The sequence below is a fragment of the Xiphophorus couchianus genome, chromosome 10 (genome assembly GCF_001444195.1).
Source record: "Xiphophorus couchianus chromosome 10, X_couchianus-1.0, whole genome shotgun sequence".
Lineage (NCBI taxonomy): Eukaryota > Metazoa > Chordata > Actinopteri > Cyprinodontiformes > Poeciliidae > Xiphophorus > Xiphophorus couchianus.
The window spans coordinates 11,558,464-11,581,103 of record NC_040237.1 but is presented as its reverse complement, the minus strand read 5'-3'; the positions used below and the strand labels follow the sequence as shown (position 1 = coordinate 11,581,103).

The window sequence follows — 22,640 nt, the reverse complement described above, 5'->3', positions numbered from 1 at the left end:
CTATGATATTTTGAATTAAGTGGGAACACCACCAGGGGAGTGTGTGCTCGTTACTTACAGGTGATTCTTGTACGCAATACTAACAGTAAGTACAGTAAATCCGGGAGAGTGGTCACGTCTTTCCGGAAGTCAGCTGGGTTCATTTCCTTATCACTGATTGGTCAGTGAGGAGGAAGGAACCGGATGTAACAATGTTAGCTTGACTGGCAAAATCCCGACAGGAAAACGTGTTAAAATGTGTGTAAAGCAAGTCCTTACGTGACACCCTTGGTACTTGGTTGTTTCAAAACGATCTCGTTGTGTCTAGTTTGCTGTAGAGAATTAAATTAGCAATTAGCAAGTTGAATGGACTTTCAGCTAAAGCAGCGAACCGCAGAGATTAAATAAGCGACGTCCATCCTTCGACTTTGTGAGGCTGTGGACATCTTGTCCAGCTGAAGACCGAGAGCTTGCAGAGTGGACCCAGAACTACTGACCAAGGTATCAGACTTTCTGCTCTGCAGCATCTCTTCGGGTTATTCTAACACTTTCCTACATCAGATGATACACTGCCTGGCCAAAAAAATAGGTACAAGCCTCCTATTGGATAAGTACTGCATAGGCAATTATCTTTCAGCTGGCAACAAGTTATTTAACCCCAGCTGATGCAATGAGTAACTCCTCATTTCTTAAACAACCATGGCAAAAGACACATCCTGTGGTCGTGGAAAAGACGTTAGTCTGTTTAAGAAGGGTCAAATCATTGGCATGCATCAAGCAGAGAAAACATCTAAGGAGATTGCAGAAACTACTAGAACTGGGTTAAGAACTGTCCAACGCATCATTAAAAACTGGAAGGATGGTGGGGAACCATCGTCTTCCAGGAAGAAAGGTGGTCGGAAAAAAATCCTGAATGATCGTGATCGGCGATTACTTAAACGTTTGGTCAAATCAAATCGAAGAAAAACAACAGCAGAACTCAGGAGTATGTTTAATTGTGAACGCAAAAGCATTTCCACACACACAATGCGAAGGGAACTCAAGGGGTTGGGATTGAACAGCTGTGTAGCCGTAAGAAAACCTCTAATCAGTAAGGCTAACCAGAAAAAAAGGCTTCAGTTTGCTAGGGAGCATAAAGATTGGACTCTGGAGGAATGGAAGAGGGTCATGTGGTCTGATGAGTCCAGATTTACCCTGTTCCAGAGTGATGGGCGCATCAGGGTAAGAAGAGAGGCAGGTGAAGTGATGCACCCATCATGCCTAGTGCCTACTGTACAACCCTGTGGGGGCAGTGCTATGATCTGGGGTTGCTGCAGTTGGTCAGGTCTAGGTTCAGCAACATTGTGTGCCCAAAGAATGAGGTCAGCTGACTACCTGAATATACCAGGTTATTCCATCAATGGATTTTGTCTTCCCAAATGGAACGGGCATATTCCAAGATGACAATGCCAGGATTCATGGGGCTCACATTGTGAAAGAGTGGTTCAGGGAGCATGAGACATCTTTTTCACACATGGATTGGCCACCACAGAGTCCAGACCTTAACCCCATTGAGAATCTTTGGGATGTGCTGGAGAAGGCTTTGCGCAGTGGTCAGACTCTCCCATCATCAATACAAGATCTTGGTGAAAGATTAATGCAACACTGGATGGAAATAAATCTTGTGACACTGCAGAAGCTTATTGAAACAATGCCACAGCGAATGCGGGCTGTAATCAAAGCTAAAGGCGGTCCAACAAAATATTAGAGAGTGGGACCATTTTTTGGTGGCGACTTTTTTTTTGGCCAGGCAGTGTATGTGTCTGATTCTACTTGCAGAAAACAGAAAAACAAAAGATACAGGTTACATGACTGTAACCATAACCTATTCGAACATGTAAAGCTTGCGAACAAGAATGTTTGAAAGAAGAATGGGATAAGGATGTCTGAAATAATGAAGGTGGAAGCAGATGAACCTGGAGGGTTCAGCTTGGATCCCTTCATACCTGCAGCATCCACATCAGAACTAGAGGAGGAATCACAAGACAGCAAAGATCTCAGTAAGTGACTCACATTATCTGGATTGAAACACTGACTGGAAGTCATAAAATGTTTGCTGGACTTCAGAAATAATTATAGCAATAAATGTAAGTACCGGATTCAGCTGTAATGGCCAACATTGTGTGCACAAACAAGATATTTGACTTTAGTTTGTGTAAATATGTTTGTATGTTGGCAAGCAGGCTGGCTCTACACACATTTATGAATACTATAATATTTTATTTAAAACCAACAAACATAATTTTCTTATTGTTAAGGAAATCTTTTTGTCCCTCAGAAATATTTTCTGCAGAGAAAGTCTTAAATGCTGTCTGATTATTCTTATCATTAATCCAACCTACATGATGTTGAAAGCTCTTTGATACTTTTTTTCTTTTTTCAGATTAGAGTATAATGAAGGCAGGAGTTCTTCCTGCAATCAGTGGATTGCTGGTTTAAGCCCACGTCTGTTACCATTGTTGTGTCCTGGGCAAGACATTTCACCCACTTTACCTGCTGGTGTTGGTCAGAAGGGCTGATGGTGCAATATGGCACTTCTGTCATCCTGTCCCTGCGCAGCTGTAGCTACAATACAGTAGCTTACCATCATCAATGTATGCTTGAATGGGAATGAGAGATTTTATTGCAAAGCGTCTTTTAGTGTCCTGAAAAGCACTACACAAGTCTGATTTCATTTAATTTACATTGTTTTGATGAACAACTCTTTTAGAAACTAGGATACCTAACAATAGCCAAGCACCAATAATTGTAGGACAGTAGTTTGACATGTCAATCCAAGGATTAGAACAGCAGCCTATTAAATGCAGGCCATGTTTTATCAGAGCAAACAGTACATCCTGCTTAGTTTCATATGAACTAATAATTAAGCTTCTTTTGGTCTGCATTTATTGAAGTGACAGAAAGTTGGCCATATCGTCATTATTATTCTAATTTTGGGATTGGGATTGACCATTTGACTTGATTGTATGTTGATTAATTTATTCTTTTTCTTTTATAAAAAAAAAAAGTAGAAAAAACTACTACAGTTGTTCTTCAATGGATTTTTGTTTATCATTAATATCTTTGTGTGTTTCATTGTTCCCAGTCCATCAGATGTTGGTGATTAAAGAGATTCCTCTTGACTGGAATGCCAGTTTGAAGCAGCAGGATCCAGAGTCCCCTTCTGTAAAGGATGAAGAGGAGGAACTGTGGATCAGACAGGAGGAAGAGCTGCTTACCGTAAAGGTTGAAGATGAAGAGGAAACTCAGTTATCAGAACTTCACCAAATAAAAACTGAAGATAGCAGACAGACTGAAGCTCCAACCAGCAGCTCAGTTGAACAGATGGGACAGACACAGCATGATGACGAGAACTTCAGAGGACAGGAACCAAACAGAGATCCAGTTGCTGTTTGTTGCTCTTACCAACAAAGTAAGATGACACCTAAGCTCCGTTCAAAGCTTACCGCTCAGATTGGGGAAAAGCCATTTAGTTGCAGTCTTTGTGGCAAAGGTTTTAAACGTAAGACATCAGCTAAATTACACATAATGACTCACATTGGAATAAGAGAACATAGCTGTGATCTTTGTGGTAAAGAATTTAAAGAAAAGGTTTCTCTTCAGACTCATATGAGTGTTCACAGTGGAAACAGACCTTTTGCCTGCGACGTTTGTTGTAAAAGGTTTCATACAAAGAAACATCTTAAAGCTCATATGAAGCTCCATACAGAAGAAAAACATTTTACCTGTGATGTTTGCAACAATAGGTTTAAGATTAAGGAGAGTCTTAAAAAACACATGAGGAGCCACACCTTAGAGAAACCATTTGTTTGTAGTATTTGTAGTAAAATATTTTCTCAACAGGACCATCTAAAGAGACACATGGGTGTTCACACAGGAGAAAAACCATTTATTTGTAGTATTTGCAGTAAAGGATTTACACAACAAGTCAATCTAAAAAGTCACATGTGTGTCCATGCAACAGAGAAACCATTTATTTGTACAGTTTGTAGTAAAGGGTTCTCACAAAAAGAAAGTTTAAAGAGCCACATGCATGTTCATACAGGACAGAGACCTTTTATTTGTAGTGCTTGTGGTAAAGGATTTTTACGGCAAAGAAATTTAAAGAGTCACATGAATGTTCACACTGGAGAGAAACCGTTTGTTTGTGGTGTTTGTAATAAAGGATTTGCTATTCAAAAGAATGTAGAAAGACACATGCGTGTTCACACAGGTGAGAAACCATTTGTTTGTAATGTTTGCAATAAAGAATTTTCACTACAAGGGAATCTAAAGAGACATATGCACGTTCACACAGGAGAGAAACCATTTATTTGTTGTATTTGCAGTAAAGGTTTTACACAAAAAGACACTTTAAAGAGTCACATGCGTGTTCACACTGGAGAGAAACCATTTATTTGTAGTGTTTGTGGTAAAGGATTTTCATTACGAAAGAACTTACTGAGACACGTGTCTGTTCACACGGGTGAAAAACCATTTGTTTGTAATGTTTGTAATGAAGGGTTTTCTCTGAAAATACATCTAAAAAGTCACATGCATGTTCATGCATAACTGTCTATTTTAAGAGTACAAACACCAAATACACCTTAATATGCATTAATGCACTCGCTGGAAACCATTTTAGCAATACCACAGAAGCTAACTTTGCCAGTCTTCCTTATTTCTGCTCATGGGTGTACAGCCAATCAGCAACAAGGAAAACAAATGCAAAACAATTGACTAATTGTTTTGTTAGCTAACTACTATACAAACCATCAAATGTATTAATAGTCTATATTGGCCACTCTCAGTACAACTTTCCAAGTTTGGAAAAGTTGGAAGGTTTTGGTTGGTTAGTGGTGCTTTAGGTTCAATCATTGAACTGGTATGGGTGGTATTTTGGTATAAAACGTCAGTTATTGTTTTCATGTTGTCACATTCATTATTTTCATGAACAAGAAATTTTGGCAATGTTCAACTAATGAGAACTGTTTAGAGCCTAATCACCTCAATGCCACCTCAAACGGTTAATCCTAGTTTCAAATGGTCCGCCTCTCTATCAGAGCTCTTTTCAGAAACTAACAGCTGTGGTTTGTAGCTTTATATCAGCATAATGTATCTACATGACTACAGGACAGTGCACTTTTCTTTGTTAAAATCAGCTCTTCAACAAGCTCCAGTCATTAAGATGCTTCATTGATGCTTCCCAATACTGTCTCTTTGAAATGAACAAAAGTGTTCCGAATCAGGCACTTCTACAAAATAAAAGGTGGATACCAGATACTAATATTACCCTTATTACTTCCTGCTAGTAGTTATTCACTTCAGCTGTATTTTTCATTCTAGTCTTTATTAAAAGTAGAAAATGTTCATATAATCTGGTAGAAACATACTGTAATAAAAGAGGTGCTGTTGTAAAATATGTTAAAACTGATCTAATAAAAGTGCTTCAAAGCTGTTTGTATTGACGTGACTAGTTTCTTGTGAATCGGACCTGCGTGTCCTATATAGTTTAACAAATTTGCAAATATGTAGTTATGGATATAAGTTCAGTTTGTATATGACATGTTTTGTTGAGGATATATATTAGCTAAAATTCAAGCTGTAAGCTAAGAATATCCTGCAGTATTGTTTTTTTATTTACAAGATTTTATCCATGCTTCTAAATTGAGAGGTTTGAACCAATCTGCAGTCAGCAGGAAAGAACCATTAAGATCTTAAAATCCCATTTCAGACTTCGAATACCAAAACCATCAAGATATCAATCTGACTCTGAGTGTTTTCATCCTTTAATTTGATTTTTTTGTGATCCTTTATTTTCTGACTTACAGGCTAAATGTTTGCCGCATTACTTGATTGCAACAATAGATTTATTTAAATTTTAGATTTTACTTGTTTGACAGGGTTACCTATAATCACATACTTGAATGACATTATCTGTGTTGGTCTGAACAGATTACGGTAGGTTGTAAACTACAGGTGGGAGTGTGATACTGATGAAGAGGAGAAGAAACTAAGCTAAGTTTTGGCTCACTGTAGAAGCCTGGATATTTGGGAGGAATCTGAGCCGAATGAGGTCAGTGATCAACATTACTGAAAAACAGGACTGAGAGAACCCTGAAAACACAGAAATAAAAATCTTCTTGCAGGGCTGTGGTCACCACAGACCAGCTAACAGCATGAGATATTTCTGCAGCAAATGCACAAGACCTGAAAATATTTTAATTTCAAAGAATGTTTTGTTATTTCTTTATTTGGATAATTTCCAAAATTATTAATTAATTGGTATTCATGTTTGTAACTACATTCTATTTAAACAATTATTGACCCTAACGTATCTAATTTTACCTCAAAATAAAGTTTCTGCAAATATTGAGTTTATTTTCTGTTTAGTTGTCAACTTTTATGTGGAATAACTCCAAAAGTTGAAAGTAAACAAAAATAAAATTTTGTCATTTTTGTCAAAATGGCTTCCTCTGGTGGTAAAAGTGTCAAACTTTCACCATCGCAATTATGTGTGACGGGATTGTGGCTGTTTTGTTTATATTTGTTACTTTTGACCTTGTCATCTTTTAGATCCTGAAGGGGAATTATAAATCCATCTCTGAAGCTTTGCCATATTTGAAGCCAGAAGAATAGTAGGTTTGATTTAAGCAAAACCTGTTCAGTCTGTAGTCACATTGTTGAATGTTTAGAACAGGGGAGATGTATATAACTTTGTCCTAGTCACACTAGAGATATTTAATAATATTAAAAAAAAGTCAGGTGCTATAGTTTTAAACAAGGTTTATTTTAATATCTGCTCATAAACACCAATTTAGCTTTTGTCTAGGTGTCAGGAAATTGGAAGAAATATAGACTTGGCAACAAAAATAAATAAATCAATAATAAGGTATCAATAAAATTCGTTCTAACTTTCTGTTTATCAACATCATTGGTTTTATTTTTCCAAAATATGACAGATCATCAAAACCACAGACATAAAGACATTTATTTAAATTTATTGTGCCTCAAAATAACAACAATTCTCAATGGCAATCTACTCAGGTTAAAAAAATGGAGAAAATACGGAAGATGATTAGGGCTGTCTGAAAAAAAACTGACTTAAATCACAGAAAAAAACTAAGATTCTGAGATTAAACTCATTTTTTCTCCCGTAGCCCTAATCATCTTGTGTAAATCCCATCAGATAAACACAAAACATTGAAATAATACAGACTGATTCTATTTCCGGCAGACAAGATGTTATGGAGATTCATTAGTGTTTGAGATCAGACTCAGACTAAATGAATTTGTGAATTGGTTTGTTGACTTCTGGTATTTTGCCTAAAAGTGTTTCTGGTCAAAATATGGATGGTTTGAGCTGCTTAAATATTCAGCTGATAGCTGAGCCTCTAGTCCAGGGGTGTCAAACTCAATTTCACCAAGGGCCACTTCCGCATATTGGCCACCCTCAACGGGCCACATTGACGGTATAAACCAGGAATGCCCAAGTGCAGTCCTCCAGACTGCAACTTTTAGATGAGTCCCTGCTAAAACATACCCCAGACAAAAAGTTGACTTCCCTCATTAGCAGCAACTCAGTTCTGTAGAGGCCTATGAATGAGTCAATGATCCAGGTGTGTTAGAGAAAAAACGCATCTAAAGTTGCAGAGTGATGGGTCTGGAAAACTAGACTTGGGCAACCCTAGCATAAACGTATGAAAATACAATGTTAAAAATAAATTAAACAACACCTTATATTGTTAAATAAGTGATTTTATGTATTCAAGTTTTAAATATTACATTTGAGTTTACATGGATGTAAAATTACTGCTCAGATTAAAAATATGCTCAGTGTTTTTAAACTGCTCAGCTAAACTTCGCTCTTTAGCTCGTTAGCTTGTCGATGTTTCAGTTTTATTCGCTGGGAAAATTATTCTTTGTCTGCTTTAAAGATAAGCAGACAAAGAATAAAAAACAAGTTTTGATATTAACTCTCAACTTCATTCACAAAACTTTTTTGTTATTTATTACACAACGAACATGTATTTCACATAAGAACAAAACAATGAGGTGATGCTGCCTGTCCTTGAACACAAAGCTGATCCTCTTCACCCTGTCACCAACTCACACATCCTCATTGTGATGTGTTCTGTAAATAAACACAAAACACAAGCAAAGTCAATATACTATATGCATGTTCCAGTATACTGAGTTTTGGTTTTACATTCATTCTATTTAAATTTAGTTTGTTTGTGCTTACCAATGTTTTCTGGCCGGATGTCTGGCACCGTTTTCCCCTGGTCAGTTCGTCCATGTCCGGTTTTAGTTCTATTCTGTGGCGATCCGCAAAATGGCATGTAGGTTTTCGTCAGTAATGCGCGATCTGTGCTTGGTCTTGTTTAAAGTCATTATTGAAAACATCCGTTCGCACAGAGAGGTGCTTCCAAACATGGACAAAAAACACGAGCTGCATGGAGTCGCAGCTGTGGCATCAAATCAGGGGCAGTAGGTAAAAGTCCTTGATTGAAACATCACGGAACTTTGCTCTTTAGCTTGTTAGCTTGTCGATGTTTCAGTTTTATTCGCTGGGAAAATTAATAATCAGCTTGAGGTGACTCTGCTGCACTCTAGTAGCGAGAAGCCATAATGTTGGTTGGTAAGAATCGGAAGACATTATGGGAGATGTAGTTTGTAGTCAATTCGTGCTCAAAACCCATTTTTAAGTCAATCAATGGGGCTGTAAAACGGTGGTGGGGGGGAGAGGGCCACATAAAATGACGTAGCGGGCCACATGTGGCCCGCGGGCCTTGGGTTTGACACATGTGCTCTAGTCCAATCAGAAAAATTAAAACGGAGCTGAAAAAGTCAGCACTAAAACAACGACCACTTTTGACACCGATGCTTAACGGAGAGTGAATTCAGAGTTTTGTCTGAAGAGCTGGAAGCTGAAAGAGGAAGTTGCTTTTCACACCATGCTGAGCTTTGGTTGCCGCTGATTGGTCAGTGAGGAGGGAGAAACCGGAAGTAGTAATATTAGCTCGTAGCTAAGCCCTGTTAGAAAAAAAAGAAACGTTGTAAAGTTTAAGTTAAACAAGTGTAAAATTGATTATTCAGACTCTGCCCGGTAGCCTTCGTGAAGAGACCGCCTCCAAATGTTTGTTTAGAGTCGCTCTGGTTATTTTTAGTCGGAGTTTGCAGCACAGGATGTAATTAGCCGTTACTAGGCTACCTGAATGAACCGTTAGCTTCCGCGGATCTAAAGCAGCGAACAGCGGAGACTTAATTAGTCGGCAGTCTAGCTTTTTCAGTTTATAGTTTGGTATTTAAGAATGCCCACACTCTGAGTTTATGACACCGTGCGGAGAAGACCACATCATTTGTGGACACCTCGTCTAACCTTGTTAATCTGAGGACCGAGAGACTGGAGACAGTTACCGAGTGGACCCAGAACCACTGACCAAGGTATCGGACTCTCTCCTCTGCAGCACCGCCTCAGCTCTGCTACAGCTTACATTGTATGATTATACACTTTGTTTGATCACATACTTGTCTCCGATTCCAGTTTCGGTAGAAAACAAACTTAAAGATGCCCGCTCTGTGACTGAAACCCTGCCCTAATAGAACATGTGAAGGTTGTAAGCAAGGATTGTGAAAAGGAGAATCTCAAGTGGAGTGAGGATGTCCGAGATAATAAAGGTTGAAGCAGCTGAACCTGGAGGGATCAGCGTGGAGCCCTCCATTTCTGCAGAGTCCACATCAGAACTGGAGGAGGAAACACAAGACAGCAAAGAAATCAGTAAGTGAATGTACTCTAACGTATATGCACTCAAAATGTTGTAATTTTATTTTGTGTTTTTTATGATTTAAAGCACTTTGAACTGCCTTGTTGCTAAAATTTGCTATGCAATATATATATACAGTAGACCAAAATTTTGGACACACCTTTCTAATTCAATGGGTTTTCTTTATTTTCATGACTATTTATAAGGCAAGAAATCCCACTTATTAACCTGACAGGGCAGGTTGACCTATGAAGTGAAAACCATTTCAGGTGACGACCTCTTGAAGCTCATCAAGAAAATGCAGAGTGTGTGCAAAGCAGTAATCACAGCAAAAGGTTGCTACTTTGAAGAAACTAGAATATAAGGGGTATTTTCAGTTGTTTTACACTTTTTTGTTTAGTGCATATTTCCACATGTGTTATTCATAGTTTTGATGCCTTCAGTGTGAATCTACAATGTCAATAGTCATGAAAATAAAGGAAACTCATTGAATTAGAAGGTGTGTCCAAACTTTTGGTCTGTACTGTATATATATATATAAGTTACCTACTGTGAGCTTAATGCATGCTCAAGAGTCAAAAAAGGACAAATTAAATTCTTAAGAGTTTTTGATAATGCATATTTCCAGTCATCTTTAACCTAGATTTTGATTCTTTTCAATTTTAAGAAAGAAAATGTCTTTGCTATTAAACTGAGGATTTTTATAGCTTTTTACTTGGATAATTGGTTCCATTTCTGTGGAACGTATTGCGTTTTTGGTCTATTAAGGAATTTTATTCTCAAAATAAATAAGCTAAAAACACATTTCTAAACATACCTGTCTATATCAATACTGAATATATATGTATAAATGATTCTTAATGTTTATATGTGTTTCTGTGTCCAAAGTCCAGCAGATTGTTGTGATTAAAGAAGAGGTTCCCCATGACTGGAACCCCAATTTGGACCAAGAGGACACAGAGTCCCCAGATATGAAGGAGGAAGTGAACAAACTGTGGATTAATGAGGATGGAGAGCTGCAGAGTGAAAATAAAGAGGAATCTCAATTATTAGAAGCTTCCAGCAGCAGCTCAGCTAAGACGAAAACAGAACATAATGGAGAGGACCGTAGAGAACCAGAACTTGACAACAACCCAGATCCAACAGGTTCCACTCAACAAACTAAGATGTTGGTTCCCAAAAGAGGTAAAGTATCTAAACTGAATTCAACACTTATGGCTCAGATTGGAATCCATGCAGGAGAGAAGCCGTTTAGTTGCAAAATTTGTGGCAAAAGATTAAAACATTTGACTTCAATTAAATTACACCTAATGACACACAATGGCAATATAGAACATATCTGTGATTTTTGTGGGAAAGGGTTTAAAGAAAAGAGTTCTCTTCGGACACATATAAGACTTCACACAGGAGAGAAACCATTTGCATGTGATATTTGTGGTCGAAGGTTTCATGAAAAAGCAAAACTTAAAACACACCTGAAAGTTCACTCAGTAGAACAACCGTTTTCTTGTGATGTTTGTGGCACCAGATTCAAACGAAAGGAAAATATAAAAAAGCACATGAGGATTCACACGGCAGAGAAACCCTTTGTGTGTAGTGTTTGTAGGAAAAGATTTTCGCGACAAGAAACTCTAAAGAGACACATGCATGTTCACACAGGAGAGAAACGGTTCATGTGTAATGTTTGTAGTAAAGGATTTGCTCTGAAACATCACCTCAAGAACCACATGGAGGTTCACACTGCTCCGTTTAGCTGTGGGGACTGTAGTAAGTGTTTTGTAAATGAAATCCAGTTAGAGCGACATGTGAGAGTCCACTCAGAGGAGAGGCCGTTTGGGTGCGACATCTGTAAGACCAGATTTTATCAAAAGTGTCAGCTTGAAAATCACATGAGGGTCCATTCAGGTGAGAAACCGTTTGTGTGCACTGTTTGCAGTAAAGCATTTTCCCGACTTGGAAATTTGAAGAAACACATGGAGGTTCACAGGGGCTACAAAGAATGATTCATTTGATCGTAATATAAACTGTCAGTATTTTTCCAATGAGTATACAGTCTCTGCTTTCTGGGGCTGCTGGTAAGTGCTAAATTACATTATTTCACATTTTCGATGTCAAATTGGCTATTCAAAGCTTAATGATTTGAGTTCCTGCTTTAATTAGGTCAATTCAACCCCCTTTTTTCCCCTAGCTATTCAGAGTTGGATTTGCTGTTCTTTTTTTCCTCTGGATCATTGCTCATGTCCATAACTCAAACGTGTTTGAACTTAAGGTCATGATTTGAAAGCCAGTCGTTGTCCTTTAGGGTTTCTGGTAAAGAGCAGATTTCATGGCTCCATTAGGTTATGCCAAGTCTTCCAGGCAAAGAAGCCCATCTTCATCACACTGCCACCACCATGTTTAACTGTCATTATAATTATTCTTTTCCTGAACATATCTGGAAAATATCTTGCTGGACATCCTGCTACACAATCATCAGATATATGCTGATAAAGCCATCTTTGAATGTGTGCGGTTGTTCCCACCCCTTCTTTTTTTTAAAGAGTTGGACATTTAATTGCTTGCGGTAATGAAACATTTGTGTGATGCTGAAGTAAACTATCACACAGCGAATGGGTTTCCAGTTACAGGTTCGCTTTAGGTTTGTGTGTGTCAGTGTTCATCTTCCACTGAAGCAGAAGACTTCCTCAGCATTCCTTCTGTAAATAAGTTAAAAGACAGTATTAGGAGCTGCAGGATTTCAGCTTTACAATAAACGAATGTTTTAAATTCTGAAAACAAACTCAAAAATGTTAACATTTGTTTTGCATGTAATTAGTACAGACAAAATAATATTTCCTGGAAGTTTACGTACACTTTAAAAGCTCAAAGAGGCATTTGACATCAGGAAATGGATTAGTGCTTTTCGTAAGCATGGTGATGAGCCATTTATGTTGAATTGATTGAGATTGATTTACAAAGTTTTTATTTTCTAATGGATTGTAAATAATGTAAATAACTTCATTTTACTTGTCATCCCTAACAGTGTTTTCCCAACTCATTTCCACTTAAACTTTATTTTTCATATACTGGCAGAAGTTTTGATCAAGTTTTATTCAGTCTAAAATGTAAAGATAAGGTACAAGCAGGACAAAAACGACAGTTTTGTTCATCTAAAAAAATTTGTCAGTCTCAGCAGAAGTGCTCTGAATTGTCAGTTTACATTCTTACAAAACTGCCTCTAGGATTTTAATTTAAAAATTTATCTTGAGTTTGTTAATGCCATTGGAACTGTGAGTACGCCCTCTTTGAATGCGTAAAGCATCTTATTGTTTGTAAATTGGGTAGATTAGAAATTAAAATGTATTGGTTGTAACTAAAATGTGCCTAATTTATTTTATTAATGTGATCATTCAAATTGTCTCTTCTCACTACAACATTGCTAATGTTTGAAGCTTGTCCATGTCTGGTTTACTCATCGCCAAATTGGTCAGCCTTTCAGGTTTTGATTTTTAGTCATTTTTATTTATTTTTTTTATTTTATTGTTTTAAGTAAAGGCTGCAAGTGTTTTGGCGCCATTTATTTCAGTTTCTTTTTTAAAATCTTTCTTTTTGGTCACATTTTTCATTATTATTTTGGTCTCTCTCTTTCTCTTAAATTTATTTTGATATGTAAAAAACATTGTTAGAAATTAGCAGCTGGGCTTCAGAGCTTTTCAAAAAAAATTGTTCTACCTGATCTACCTGTTCTACCTGTTGTGTTTTCCTACAGATGTAATATGTGGAGCCCTCATTAGAATGCTGTCTGAAACATGATTCCACATAGCTGAAGTATAGTGACCTCAAAGTAATGGTAGTTCACCGAATACTATTTTTTTTTTTGTTACATGTTATACTAAACAATGTATACAGAGTACTGTTGTGAAATATGTTAAAACTTATCTAATAAACATTTTTCAAAGCTGTTTGAACTGAATTGGATTTAATTGACTAGACTTTAATTGTTGGTCATTGAAAGTGTCTTGAGTATTTTCAAAAGATGTTTAAGAATTTAAAGTTACGGTGTGTTATGATAAAAAGACAGATTTGGTAATCGAAGTAAAAATGGAATAAGATTTTATCCACATATTTAATGATAAAGTAATCTCCATTTGTTATTTTATTCTGAAAAACAATTAGCGCATAAAGGAAGTAGTATATCGAATCAGCTCTTGACTCGTCATTGATTGGTCAGTGAGGCGGAAGTAACTCGATATAGGAGTGCTAGCTTGACAAGCTATGTCTTGAAACAAAAACGTCTTAAAGTTTATGTAATTGGTTTTTTATACTGTTAGCTTGAATGCATTCGTGATGATATGGTTTCCTCATGCTTGTTTTGAAACCACTCTGATTATTTCTAACTGGATTTTGCTGGACGGAGTGTAATTATCCTGTATTAACAAAGTGAATGGACTGTAACCCACCGTGGAGCTAAAGCGGCTAACAGCAGAAATCAAATAAGCGTTTTTGAAGTACAAGCTCTTAAAGTTCATGATTTACAGCTACAAGTCGAGTCGATAAGACTATAAGGAGGACCACATCGTCTATGGACACTTCCTCTAATCCTTGTCCAGCTGAGGTCCGAGAGACTGGGGACAGAGTGAACCCAAGAACTAAAGGTATGAGACTCTGCAGCATCGCTTCAGCTCTGCTACGGCTTACATTTTCTATTGATACGCTTTATCTGATCAAATACTGATTTGAGTCTGTTTTCTGTTTCAGGCAGTAGCAATACAGTAGATCAAGGTTATGTGACCGAAACTTGAAGTGAGGATGTCTGAGATGAAGGTTGAGACAGACGACCCCGGAGGGCTCAGTTTGGAGCCCCCCAAACCTGCAGCATCCACGACAGAATACGGCAAAGATCTCAGTAAATTCTGTATATTTCAGCAAACTAATTTTATATCAAACCATCAGATTCAAGTGACAAAATTGAATTACAGCCAAGCACAAAAAGTGAGCTTTTTTTTTTTTAGCAAGGTTACTGATCTACATATTGCTTTCACTGTGCAAAGTTAATGTGGACTTGCATTTTAGGACCATATGTGTCCTTATCAGGTTCACATTGAACACACCATGAAGTAATTATCAATAACCTGAAATGGGTGCACCAGATCATTCAAGACACACTTGAGTCAGAGGGACCAACACTTTTGTCCATGTATACTTGTATAACGGAACTTGGTCAGATTTTTCTCCTTAACGCCTAGAAGCTAACACAACAAGGATACTCAAATGCTCCACCACACTAAGGATTTTTTTTTTGTCTAAATATTTTTCTTTTCTGCTTATCTTGTTATAACAGTGACATTTTAAGTCGTTTTTTATTAAACAATCTTAAAAAAAACATATACACATCTGCCATTATTACTACTAAATATTTTTTGGTTTCTTAGACTGAAAAATTTACTTAAAACCGTTGTGATGTTTATATTATTACTATGATCATCACAGAATGTCCTTGTATGTTTGTTTTATTGTTCAGACTATCAGACGTTGGTAATTAAAGAAGAGGTTACCCATGATTGGAGCTCGAGTTTGAACCAACAGGACCAAGATCCCTCACTCATAAAGGAGGAAGAGGAGGAACAGTGGATCAGTCAGGAGGAAGAGCAGCTCATTGTGAAGATTGAAGATGAGGAGAAACCTCAGGTATCTGAGCTTCAACATATAAAAACTGAAGACGGTAAAGAGACTGAATCTTCAACAAGCAACACAACCGCGCAGATGGAAATGGAACCTTGTGGAGAGGACAGTAGAGGACCAGAACCAGACAGAAACTTAAATTCACTTTGTTCTTTTCAACAAAGTAAGATGAAGGTTCACAAAAGAGGTAAAAGATCTAAACTGTGCTCCAAACTTACTGCTCAGATTAGAGTCTATGCAGGAGAAAGGCCATTTGGTTGCAATGTTTGTGGCAAAAGATTCAAAAATAAGACTCATATTCGATTACACATGATGATTCATACTGGAAAGAGAGAATATTGCTGTGATCTTTGTGGTAAAGGATTTAAAGAAAAGCACTGCCTTCAGGTACATATGAGACTTCATACCGGAGAGAGGCCATTTGCATGTGATGACTGTGGTAGAAGGTTCCACGCAAAAACAAATCTTAAAACTCACATGAAAGTCCATTCAGAAGAAAAACCATTTTCCTGTGATGTTTGTAGTACAAGATTTAAAAGGAAGGAAACACTAAAGAAGCACACAATGATCCACACTGCAGAGAAAACCTTTTTTTGTAGTATTTGTGGGAAAGGATTTTCATTACAAAAAAGTCTGAGGACTCACATGTGTCTTCACACAGGAGAGAAACCATTCGTTTGTAGTGTTTGCAGTAAAGGATTTGCATTACAGGAGAATCTAAAGAGACACATGTCTTCTCACACTGGAGAAAAACCATTTATTTGTGGTGTCTGCAGTAAAGGGTTTTCATTACGGCAAAATCTAAAGAGCCACATGCATGTTCACACAGGGGAGAAACCATTTATTTGCAGCTTTTGTAGTAAGGGATTTTATAGACACGGAGATCTGAGGAGACATATGAGTGTTCATACAGGGGAGAAAGCGTTCATTTGTAGTATTTGCAGTAAAGGATTTTCACAACAAATTCATTTGAAGAATCACATGCGTGTTCACACAGGAGAGACGCCATTTGTTTGTAGTGTTTGTAGTAAGGGATTTTCACTGCAGGAGAATCTAAAAAGACACATGCATGTTCACACAGGAGAAAAGCAGTTTATTTGTGATATCTGCAGTAAAGGATTTTCACAGCAAGGGACCTTAAAGAGACACATGAGTGTTCACACTGGAGAAAAACAGTTCACTTGTAGTGTTTGTGGTAAAGGTTTTTCAAAGCAAAATTATCTTAAAAGCCACATGGAGGTTCACACCGCACCATTTAGCTGCAATGAATGCAGTAAACGTTTTGTGAATGAAATCCAGTTAGAGCGACATGGAAGAGTCCACACTGAGGAGAGACCATATGGCTGTGACATCTGTAAGAGCAGATTTAATCAAAAGGGTCAACTTCAGAATCACATGAGGGTTCATTCAGGAGAGAAACCATTTGTTTGTGATGTTTGCAGTAAAGGATTTTCGCAACATGGAAATCTGAAGAGACACATGAGTGTTCATGAAGGCTGCAAGTAATGCTTATGATGGTCGACTAATTTAAAACAAAGAAAGTGTCAAGTGATATAACTTATTATGAAATGACTGCTTTGTGTATTCATACATGTCCTTAGCACATTATGCTTCTACATCATCAAATAAATTCCCACAGTAGTTGTTTTTTTTAAACGGTTTTCTTCTGCTTGGATCAGCTTCAGTTCAAATTTCGAAATATTTGAGGCAACCTAATCCGTTTATAGATGCATCAGGATATGGATTATTTTGATGTTAATTGCTAACCTAACACGCTGATCAAAACAAAGTTCTGCTGTGAGCAGAGTGACAGCATTCAGCGGAGCCACTGAGAGCTAAGCAGCAAAAGGGAAAAGTGAAGAGACGACTCTCTCTCTCTCTCTCCCACTTTCTATTTCTGTGTCTCATATGGTGTGCTCGCTCCGCTTTTAGCCCCGCCCCTTTTAATGAATAGCTCTTAAGAGACGGCTCTAAGAGTCGAAACATTCACGACTGACCGATCACTGCTTTAAAGGTTTCCATTTAAAGGTAAATGGAAGCACACATATTCACACTAGGTGAAAATGTACAGACAGAAAAGTAAGAATACTGGACTGTATAGAAAGGACAAATTTGCAACATACAGAAAATAATACTGTACAGTTATTACAAATATTATGCTTAGATTAAAATAAATGTGCAAATGAGTATGAGTCAAAAATGGTCAAAAGCTACACTACAGTTAAAATAATCTGGAGATTTTCCCCTCAATGTCTTGGGGGGGTAGAGAAGGAACAAAAAAATCTCTAACAAGCTCCAAAATACAATCTGTGTTACACAACTTAAGTTATATGGTCCTGAATGCTTATTTATTATTGCAGCACATTTCTTCTCATTCGTTAGTAGGATAAATAGTGTGATATTGTATGATATGTCTGATATTTGTTAGTTATTTTTGTTCCTGTTATGATTAGATTATAATGTCTATTTTGGTTTGTTATAAATAAATGAAAACTTAAGATTCCATTATTGGCTACCAATGACAGTGACTGATGTAATTTTTTCTGGTGGTAATAAATTGCAGTCATGAGAGATGAACAACAATGACTGTTTTGTTTTAATTTGTAATCTAGGTCATTCAACAGGTATTTGAATGACCTAGATTTACGCCTTCAATTTTTTTACATTTTACTTAGTAATGTGTACATGTGATCCACAGATGCATAAAAATTAGATTTTAATACATACATACATACATATTCCCATTCTATACAACAACTTTAACCTCATTTATGCTTAAAGAAACTTTAATTTTGGATGAGGTTATGCTGTGTTTAAAATGTATCTCCTGCCAGAACAATATGTGTAAAGTTGTTGATTTATTGAAAACGGTAAAATGGAAAAAATGACTATAAATGTGTAGTTATACAATACAGTATACATAGCTGGCTTATTCACACGTCTTATTCTGAAATCCTAGTGGTTAAAAGAGGAAGTGGTTTTTCGAATTACAGCTTTACTCGTCATTCATTGGTCAAAGTTGTGGAAGTGACCGGATGTAGCAATGCTAGCTTAACTGGTTAAGTCTTGACAGAGAAACGTTTTAAACTCCGTGTAAGACAAGTGTTTAATTTATGTCAGGCTCTACGTTTAAAAGTTTTGGTGAGGAAACTCTTTCTTTGTGTTTGTTTTGAACCACTGTGATTATTTTCTAGCCTGAGTTTGCAGTAGAGAATGTAATTCGCCCTCACCAGCAAAGTGAATGCACCGATAGACTCCGCAGCTGACAGCAGAAACTTTTATGAGTGATTTAGACGTTTGAGCTTTTATTTATTTTTTTATTTTAACAACACGAATCCCCTCTCCCGAGTTTGTGAGACTGTGCGGGAAGGACCACATCGTCCTCTAACCTTGTTGTCCAGCTGAGGACCGAGAAGCTGGGCACAGTAACAGAGTGGACCCAGAACTACTGACCACGGTATCAGACCCTCTGCTCTGACATTTACTGTTAGTACACTTTATTTGATATGGTGCAGAGTTATTATGTCTGACGGCAGTTTCAGGAGCAGACAAACAGAAGATCTGGGCTGAAACCTTGTTCTACTAGAACATGTGAAAGTTGTAAACAAGGATTTTGGAAAGGAGAATCCCAGGTCGACTGAGGATGACTGAGATGATGAAGGTTGAAGCAGATGAGCCTGAAGGGTTCAGTTTAGAGCCACCTGTACCTGCGACATCCACATCAGAACTGGAGGAGGAAACACAAGACAGCAAAGATCTCGGTAAGTGACTCACATAGAGCACATAACACCAGTTCTAAAGTCCCTCCACTGGCTCCCTGTAGCTCAAAGAATAGACTTTAAAATACTGTTGTTAGTTTATAAATCACTGAACGGCTTAGCACCACAATACATTAAAGATCTGCTTTTATTGTATCAACCTTCCAGACCTCTCAGGTTTTCCGGTTCTGGTCTGCTCTGCATCCCCAGAACCAGAACCAAACGAGGAGAAGCAGCTTTCAGTATCTATGCACCACAAATTTGGAACAAACTTCCAGAAAACTGTAAAACAGCTGAAACATTGACTTCCTTTAAATCTAGACTAAAAACCCACCTGTTTAGAATTGTATTTGAAATGTAATCAATTACAAATTTATTGATGGAACTTGACTTAATGCTGTGTTTTGATTGTTGATTCTATGTTGCATTGTGTTTCTGTGTTGGTAATGATGTAAAGCACTTTGAAATGCCTTGCTGCTGAAATGTGCTATACAAATAAAATTTGATTGATTGATTTGGAAAAAAAAAAAAATGGGTCGCGGTCTGAATGCTCCTACAGGAAGCATCGTTTGGACCATGGCTATTTTTGTCCAGTATGAGCGTTGTTAAAATGAAGTTGTTTGACGACGTGAGTAATTAAGTGTTTAAAAATGCTGATAAACCTTTGGTGAAGTTCTTATTTATTTCTCAATCGGTGTAGATAAATTTGAAACATAAATTTTTCTTAAATAGCAGAATTTGTTAATAGGTGGGAGACAGCACCATTTTATTTTGGTGATGTGTTCTAATATTTTTGGCAGAAATTGTGAATTGTTTGGATCTGAACCAGGTTTTTTTCTCCTTCAAACAGTAGTATGATGGCACTCAACAGAGCTACCTATGTCACTGTTTAGACTCCTTTTCGACACATACATTGTATTACTGCTACATTACTTATATTTAGCTCTATTTCTCTGCTTAACAAGCCCTAAGCACTAACAAATCTGATTCTTCAATTGACTCTAAATTTTACCAGAAAGTCCACCTCTACCAGTAAATGTTAAGTTTTAGATTTTCCTTTTTTGTATATCTCTTTCCTGTCCTATCAATCACATTTTGAGCCAGGTTCTCCTAGACCAGGGCTCCTCAGATCCAGACCTTGGGATTGTCTTACATGTAAGCATTTTGAGGGTGATAGTTAAGTGGTTAACGACTATTTACATGATTGAATTGTAATGAATTGATTACTGAGCGTGTTTGTGAAGTGCTTTGAGTTGACATTTATTGGAAAGTGCTACTGTAGAAATAAATTGGAATTAAAAAGGGATGCATTTTCTTTTTGTGTAAATTATGTGTTTAAAAGCATTTATTAATACCTGTGTATTTAATTGTTTCTAGTCCATCAAATGTTGGTGATCAAAAAAGAAGTTCCCCATGACTGGAACCCCACTTTGGACCTGCAAGACCAAGAGCCCCACCACACTAAGGAAGAAAATAAGGAACTATGGGTTCATCAGAAGGAAGAGCAACTTACTGTGAAGACTGAGGATGAAGAGAAACTTCAGTTATCAGAGCTTCATCAGATTAAAACTGAAGACGAAAGGAAGACAAAAACTGGAGGGGAGAACTGTGGAGGACCAGAATCAGGCAGAAAAGCAGCTGTATTACGCTCTTCACAACAAAGTAAGGTGATGGTGAGCAGAAGAGCTAAAAGATCTAAACTGCGTTCCAAACGTGCCTCTCAGATTAGTGTGCACACAGGAGAGAAACCATTTGGTTGCAATATTTGTGGCAAAAGATTCAGGCACAAGCCTTATGTTAAGCTACACATGATGATTCACACTGGAATAAGAGAACATAGCTGCGATTTTTGTGGTAAAGGCTTTAAAGAAAAACGTTGTCTTCAGACACATATGAGGCTCCACACTGGAGAGAAACCATTTGCCTGTGATGATTGTGGTAGAAGGTTTCACGCAAAGACAAGTCTGAGGAGTCACTTGGAGGTCCATTCAGAAGAAAATCCATTTTCCTGTGATGTTTGCGGTTCAAGATTTAAAAGGAATGGAAATCTTAAAAAGCACATGAGGATCCACACTGCAGAGAGACCTTTTGTTTGTAGTGTTTGTAGTAAAGGATTTTCACAACAAATTCATCTAAAAAGCCACATGACTGTTCACACGGGAGAAAAACCATTCACCTGTAGGGTTTGCAGTAAAGAATTTTCACGACAAGGAAATCTAAAGAGGCACATGAGCGTTCACACAGGAGAGAAGCAGTTTATTTGTGGTGTTTGTAGTAAAGGATTTTCAAAGCAAAACTATCTCAAAAATCACATGGAGTGTCACACTGCACCATTTAGTTGCAGTGACTGCGGTAAATGTTTCATGGAGGAAATGCAGCTGAAGCTGCATATGAGACTTCACACTGAAGCGCGTCCGTTTGGTTGTGACGTCTGTAAAATCAGGTTTAACAAAAAATATAATCTCAACAGTCACATGAGGCTCCATCTAGGAGAAAAACCGTTTGCCTGTAGAGTTTGTAGTAAAGGATTTTCACGACATGGAGATCTGAAGAAACATATGTGTGTTCACGAGGGTTTTAGCTAAAGATTATTTTTCATTGTATTTTTATTTGACTATCCATCTAGTGTTTCTGTGGGCACACTTTTATTTCTGTGAGACATAAATTTGATACAGTCTCTTAAACATGTATGATTATGAAGCAAAAGATGTTCCCACTTGCGGATCAGATCACATGACGTGCAATAAAGTGAATCACTGGGTCGTTATCGTCAATTCCACTTGAAAGAGCAGAACTTAGACCCTCAGATCCTTCTAAAACCAGAGATATGATTAAAAAAATATCAAACTATAAAGGTTAAAAAATTGATGAGACGAGCAGGTGTTTGTTTTTCTTTTTCAAATTGTTTCCCAATTTGAAACGTCTGTTAGTTAAATCATATGTTATTACTCTGTGATAAATATACCTGTGAGTTCTGAAGTGGACCAGGTGGGGGGCGCCAAATATTGTCAGGCCAGAGGTCAAGCCAGTGAACTGTTACATGTAGAGATGGGTCAATATTTATCTGACAACATGTCAGCCAGCCGTCATACTCATTTCAAAGAGACTAATATTGACTTTCCTGATCTTCTACTTTTGGTTATATTTTATGTTTATTTTGTTTTGAAGAGTAGATAAAATAAATTTTTAAAAATCGGCTTCAAATACAGATTTTTGTTGGAAATATATATATATATTTTTTTTTACCCCTCCAGGGGGTCTTTAGTGGGCTCTAGTGTCCCTTATATGATAGTAGGCTGACAGGAAACAGGGAAGGAGAGGGGGGAAGACATGCGGCAAATGTCGTCGGGTCCGGGAGTCGAACCCGCGACGGCCATGTCGAGGACTGAAGGCCTCCTTTGTTGGAAATATTTTAATATATTTATTGTGTATTTTAATTTAATTGTCCACATGTTCA

The 22,640-nt window shown here is 37.3% G+C and overlaps 4 protein-coding genes across 6 annotated transcripts; all 4 read left to right on the top strand.

The window, feature by feature from the left end:
- Positions 1-193: 193 nt before the first annotated feature.
- On the top strand, positions 194-5,455 carry LOC114151828 (gastrula zinc finger protein XlCGF57.1-like). 2 transcript variants are annotated; one of them, XM_028029278.1, is made up of 2 exons: positions 194-480; positions 3,104-5,455. In XM_028029278.1, the coding sequence occupies exon 2, from the start codon at positions 3,112-3,114 to the stop codon at positions 4,567-4,569; it is 1,458 nt and encodes a 485-aa protein (XP_027885079.1). In that variant the 5' UTR covers positions 194-480; positions 3,104-3,111; the 3' UTR covers positions 4,570-5,455. The 2 variants fall into 2 exon arrangements, with proteins under 2 accessions (XP_027885079.1, XP_027885078.1); XM_028029277.1 differs by lacking the exon at positions 194-480 and adding an exon at positions 1,712-2,018.
- A 3,516-nt stretch (positions 5,456-8,971) lies between these two features.
- Positions 8,972-13,707, top strand: LOC114151839 (oocyte zinc finger protein XlCOF6.1-like). Its single transcript, XM_028029290.1, has 3 exons — positions 8,972-9,444; positions 9,545-9,778; positions 10,653-13,707. The coding sequence occupies exons 2-3, from the start codon at positions 9,661-9,663 to the stop codon at positions 11,765-11,767; spliced, it is 1,233 nt and encodes a 410-aa protein (XP_027885091.1). The 5' UTR covers positions 8,972-9,444; positions 9,545-9,660; the 3' UTR covers positions 11,768-13,707.
- A 268-nt stretch (positions 13,708-13,975) lies between these two features.
- LOC114151826 (gastrula zinc finger protein XlCGF57.1-like) lies at positions 13,976-17,930 on the top strand. Of its 2 annotated transcripts, none has more exons than XM_028029271.1 (3): positions 13,976-14,395; positions 14,500-14,649; positions 15,265-17,930. In XM_028029271.1, the coding sequence occupies exons 2-3, from the start codon at positions 14,553-14,555 to the stop codon at positions 16,929-16,931; spliced, it is 1,764 nt and encodes a 587-aa protein (XP_027885072.1). In that variant the 5' UTR covers positions 13,976-14,395; positions 14,500-14,552; the 3' UTR covers positions 16,932-17,930. The 2 variants fall into 2 exon arrangements, with proteins under 2 accessions (XP_027885072.1, XP_027885073.1); XM_028029272.1 differs by having other exon boundaries at positions 13,976-14,398; positions 14,502-14,649.
- A 525-nt stretch (positions 17,931-18,455) lies between these two features.
- LOC114151835 (oocyte zinc finger protein XlCOF6.1-like) lies at positions 18,456-22,370 on the top strand. The gene is made up of 3 exons (XM_028029287.1): positions 18,456-18,882; positions 18,962-19,186; positions 20,561-22,370. The coding sequence occupies exons 2-3, from the start codon at positions 19,069-19,071 to the stop codon at positions 21,766-21,768; spliced, it is 1,326 nt and encodes a 441-aa protein (XP_027885088.1). The 5' UTR covers positions 18,456-18,882; positions 18,962-19,068; the 3' UTR covers positions 21,769-22,370.
- The last annotated feature ends 270 nt before the right edge of the window (positions 22,371-22,640 follow it).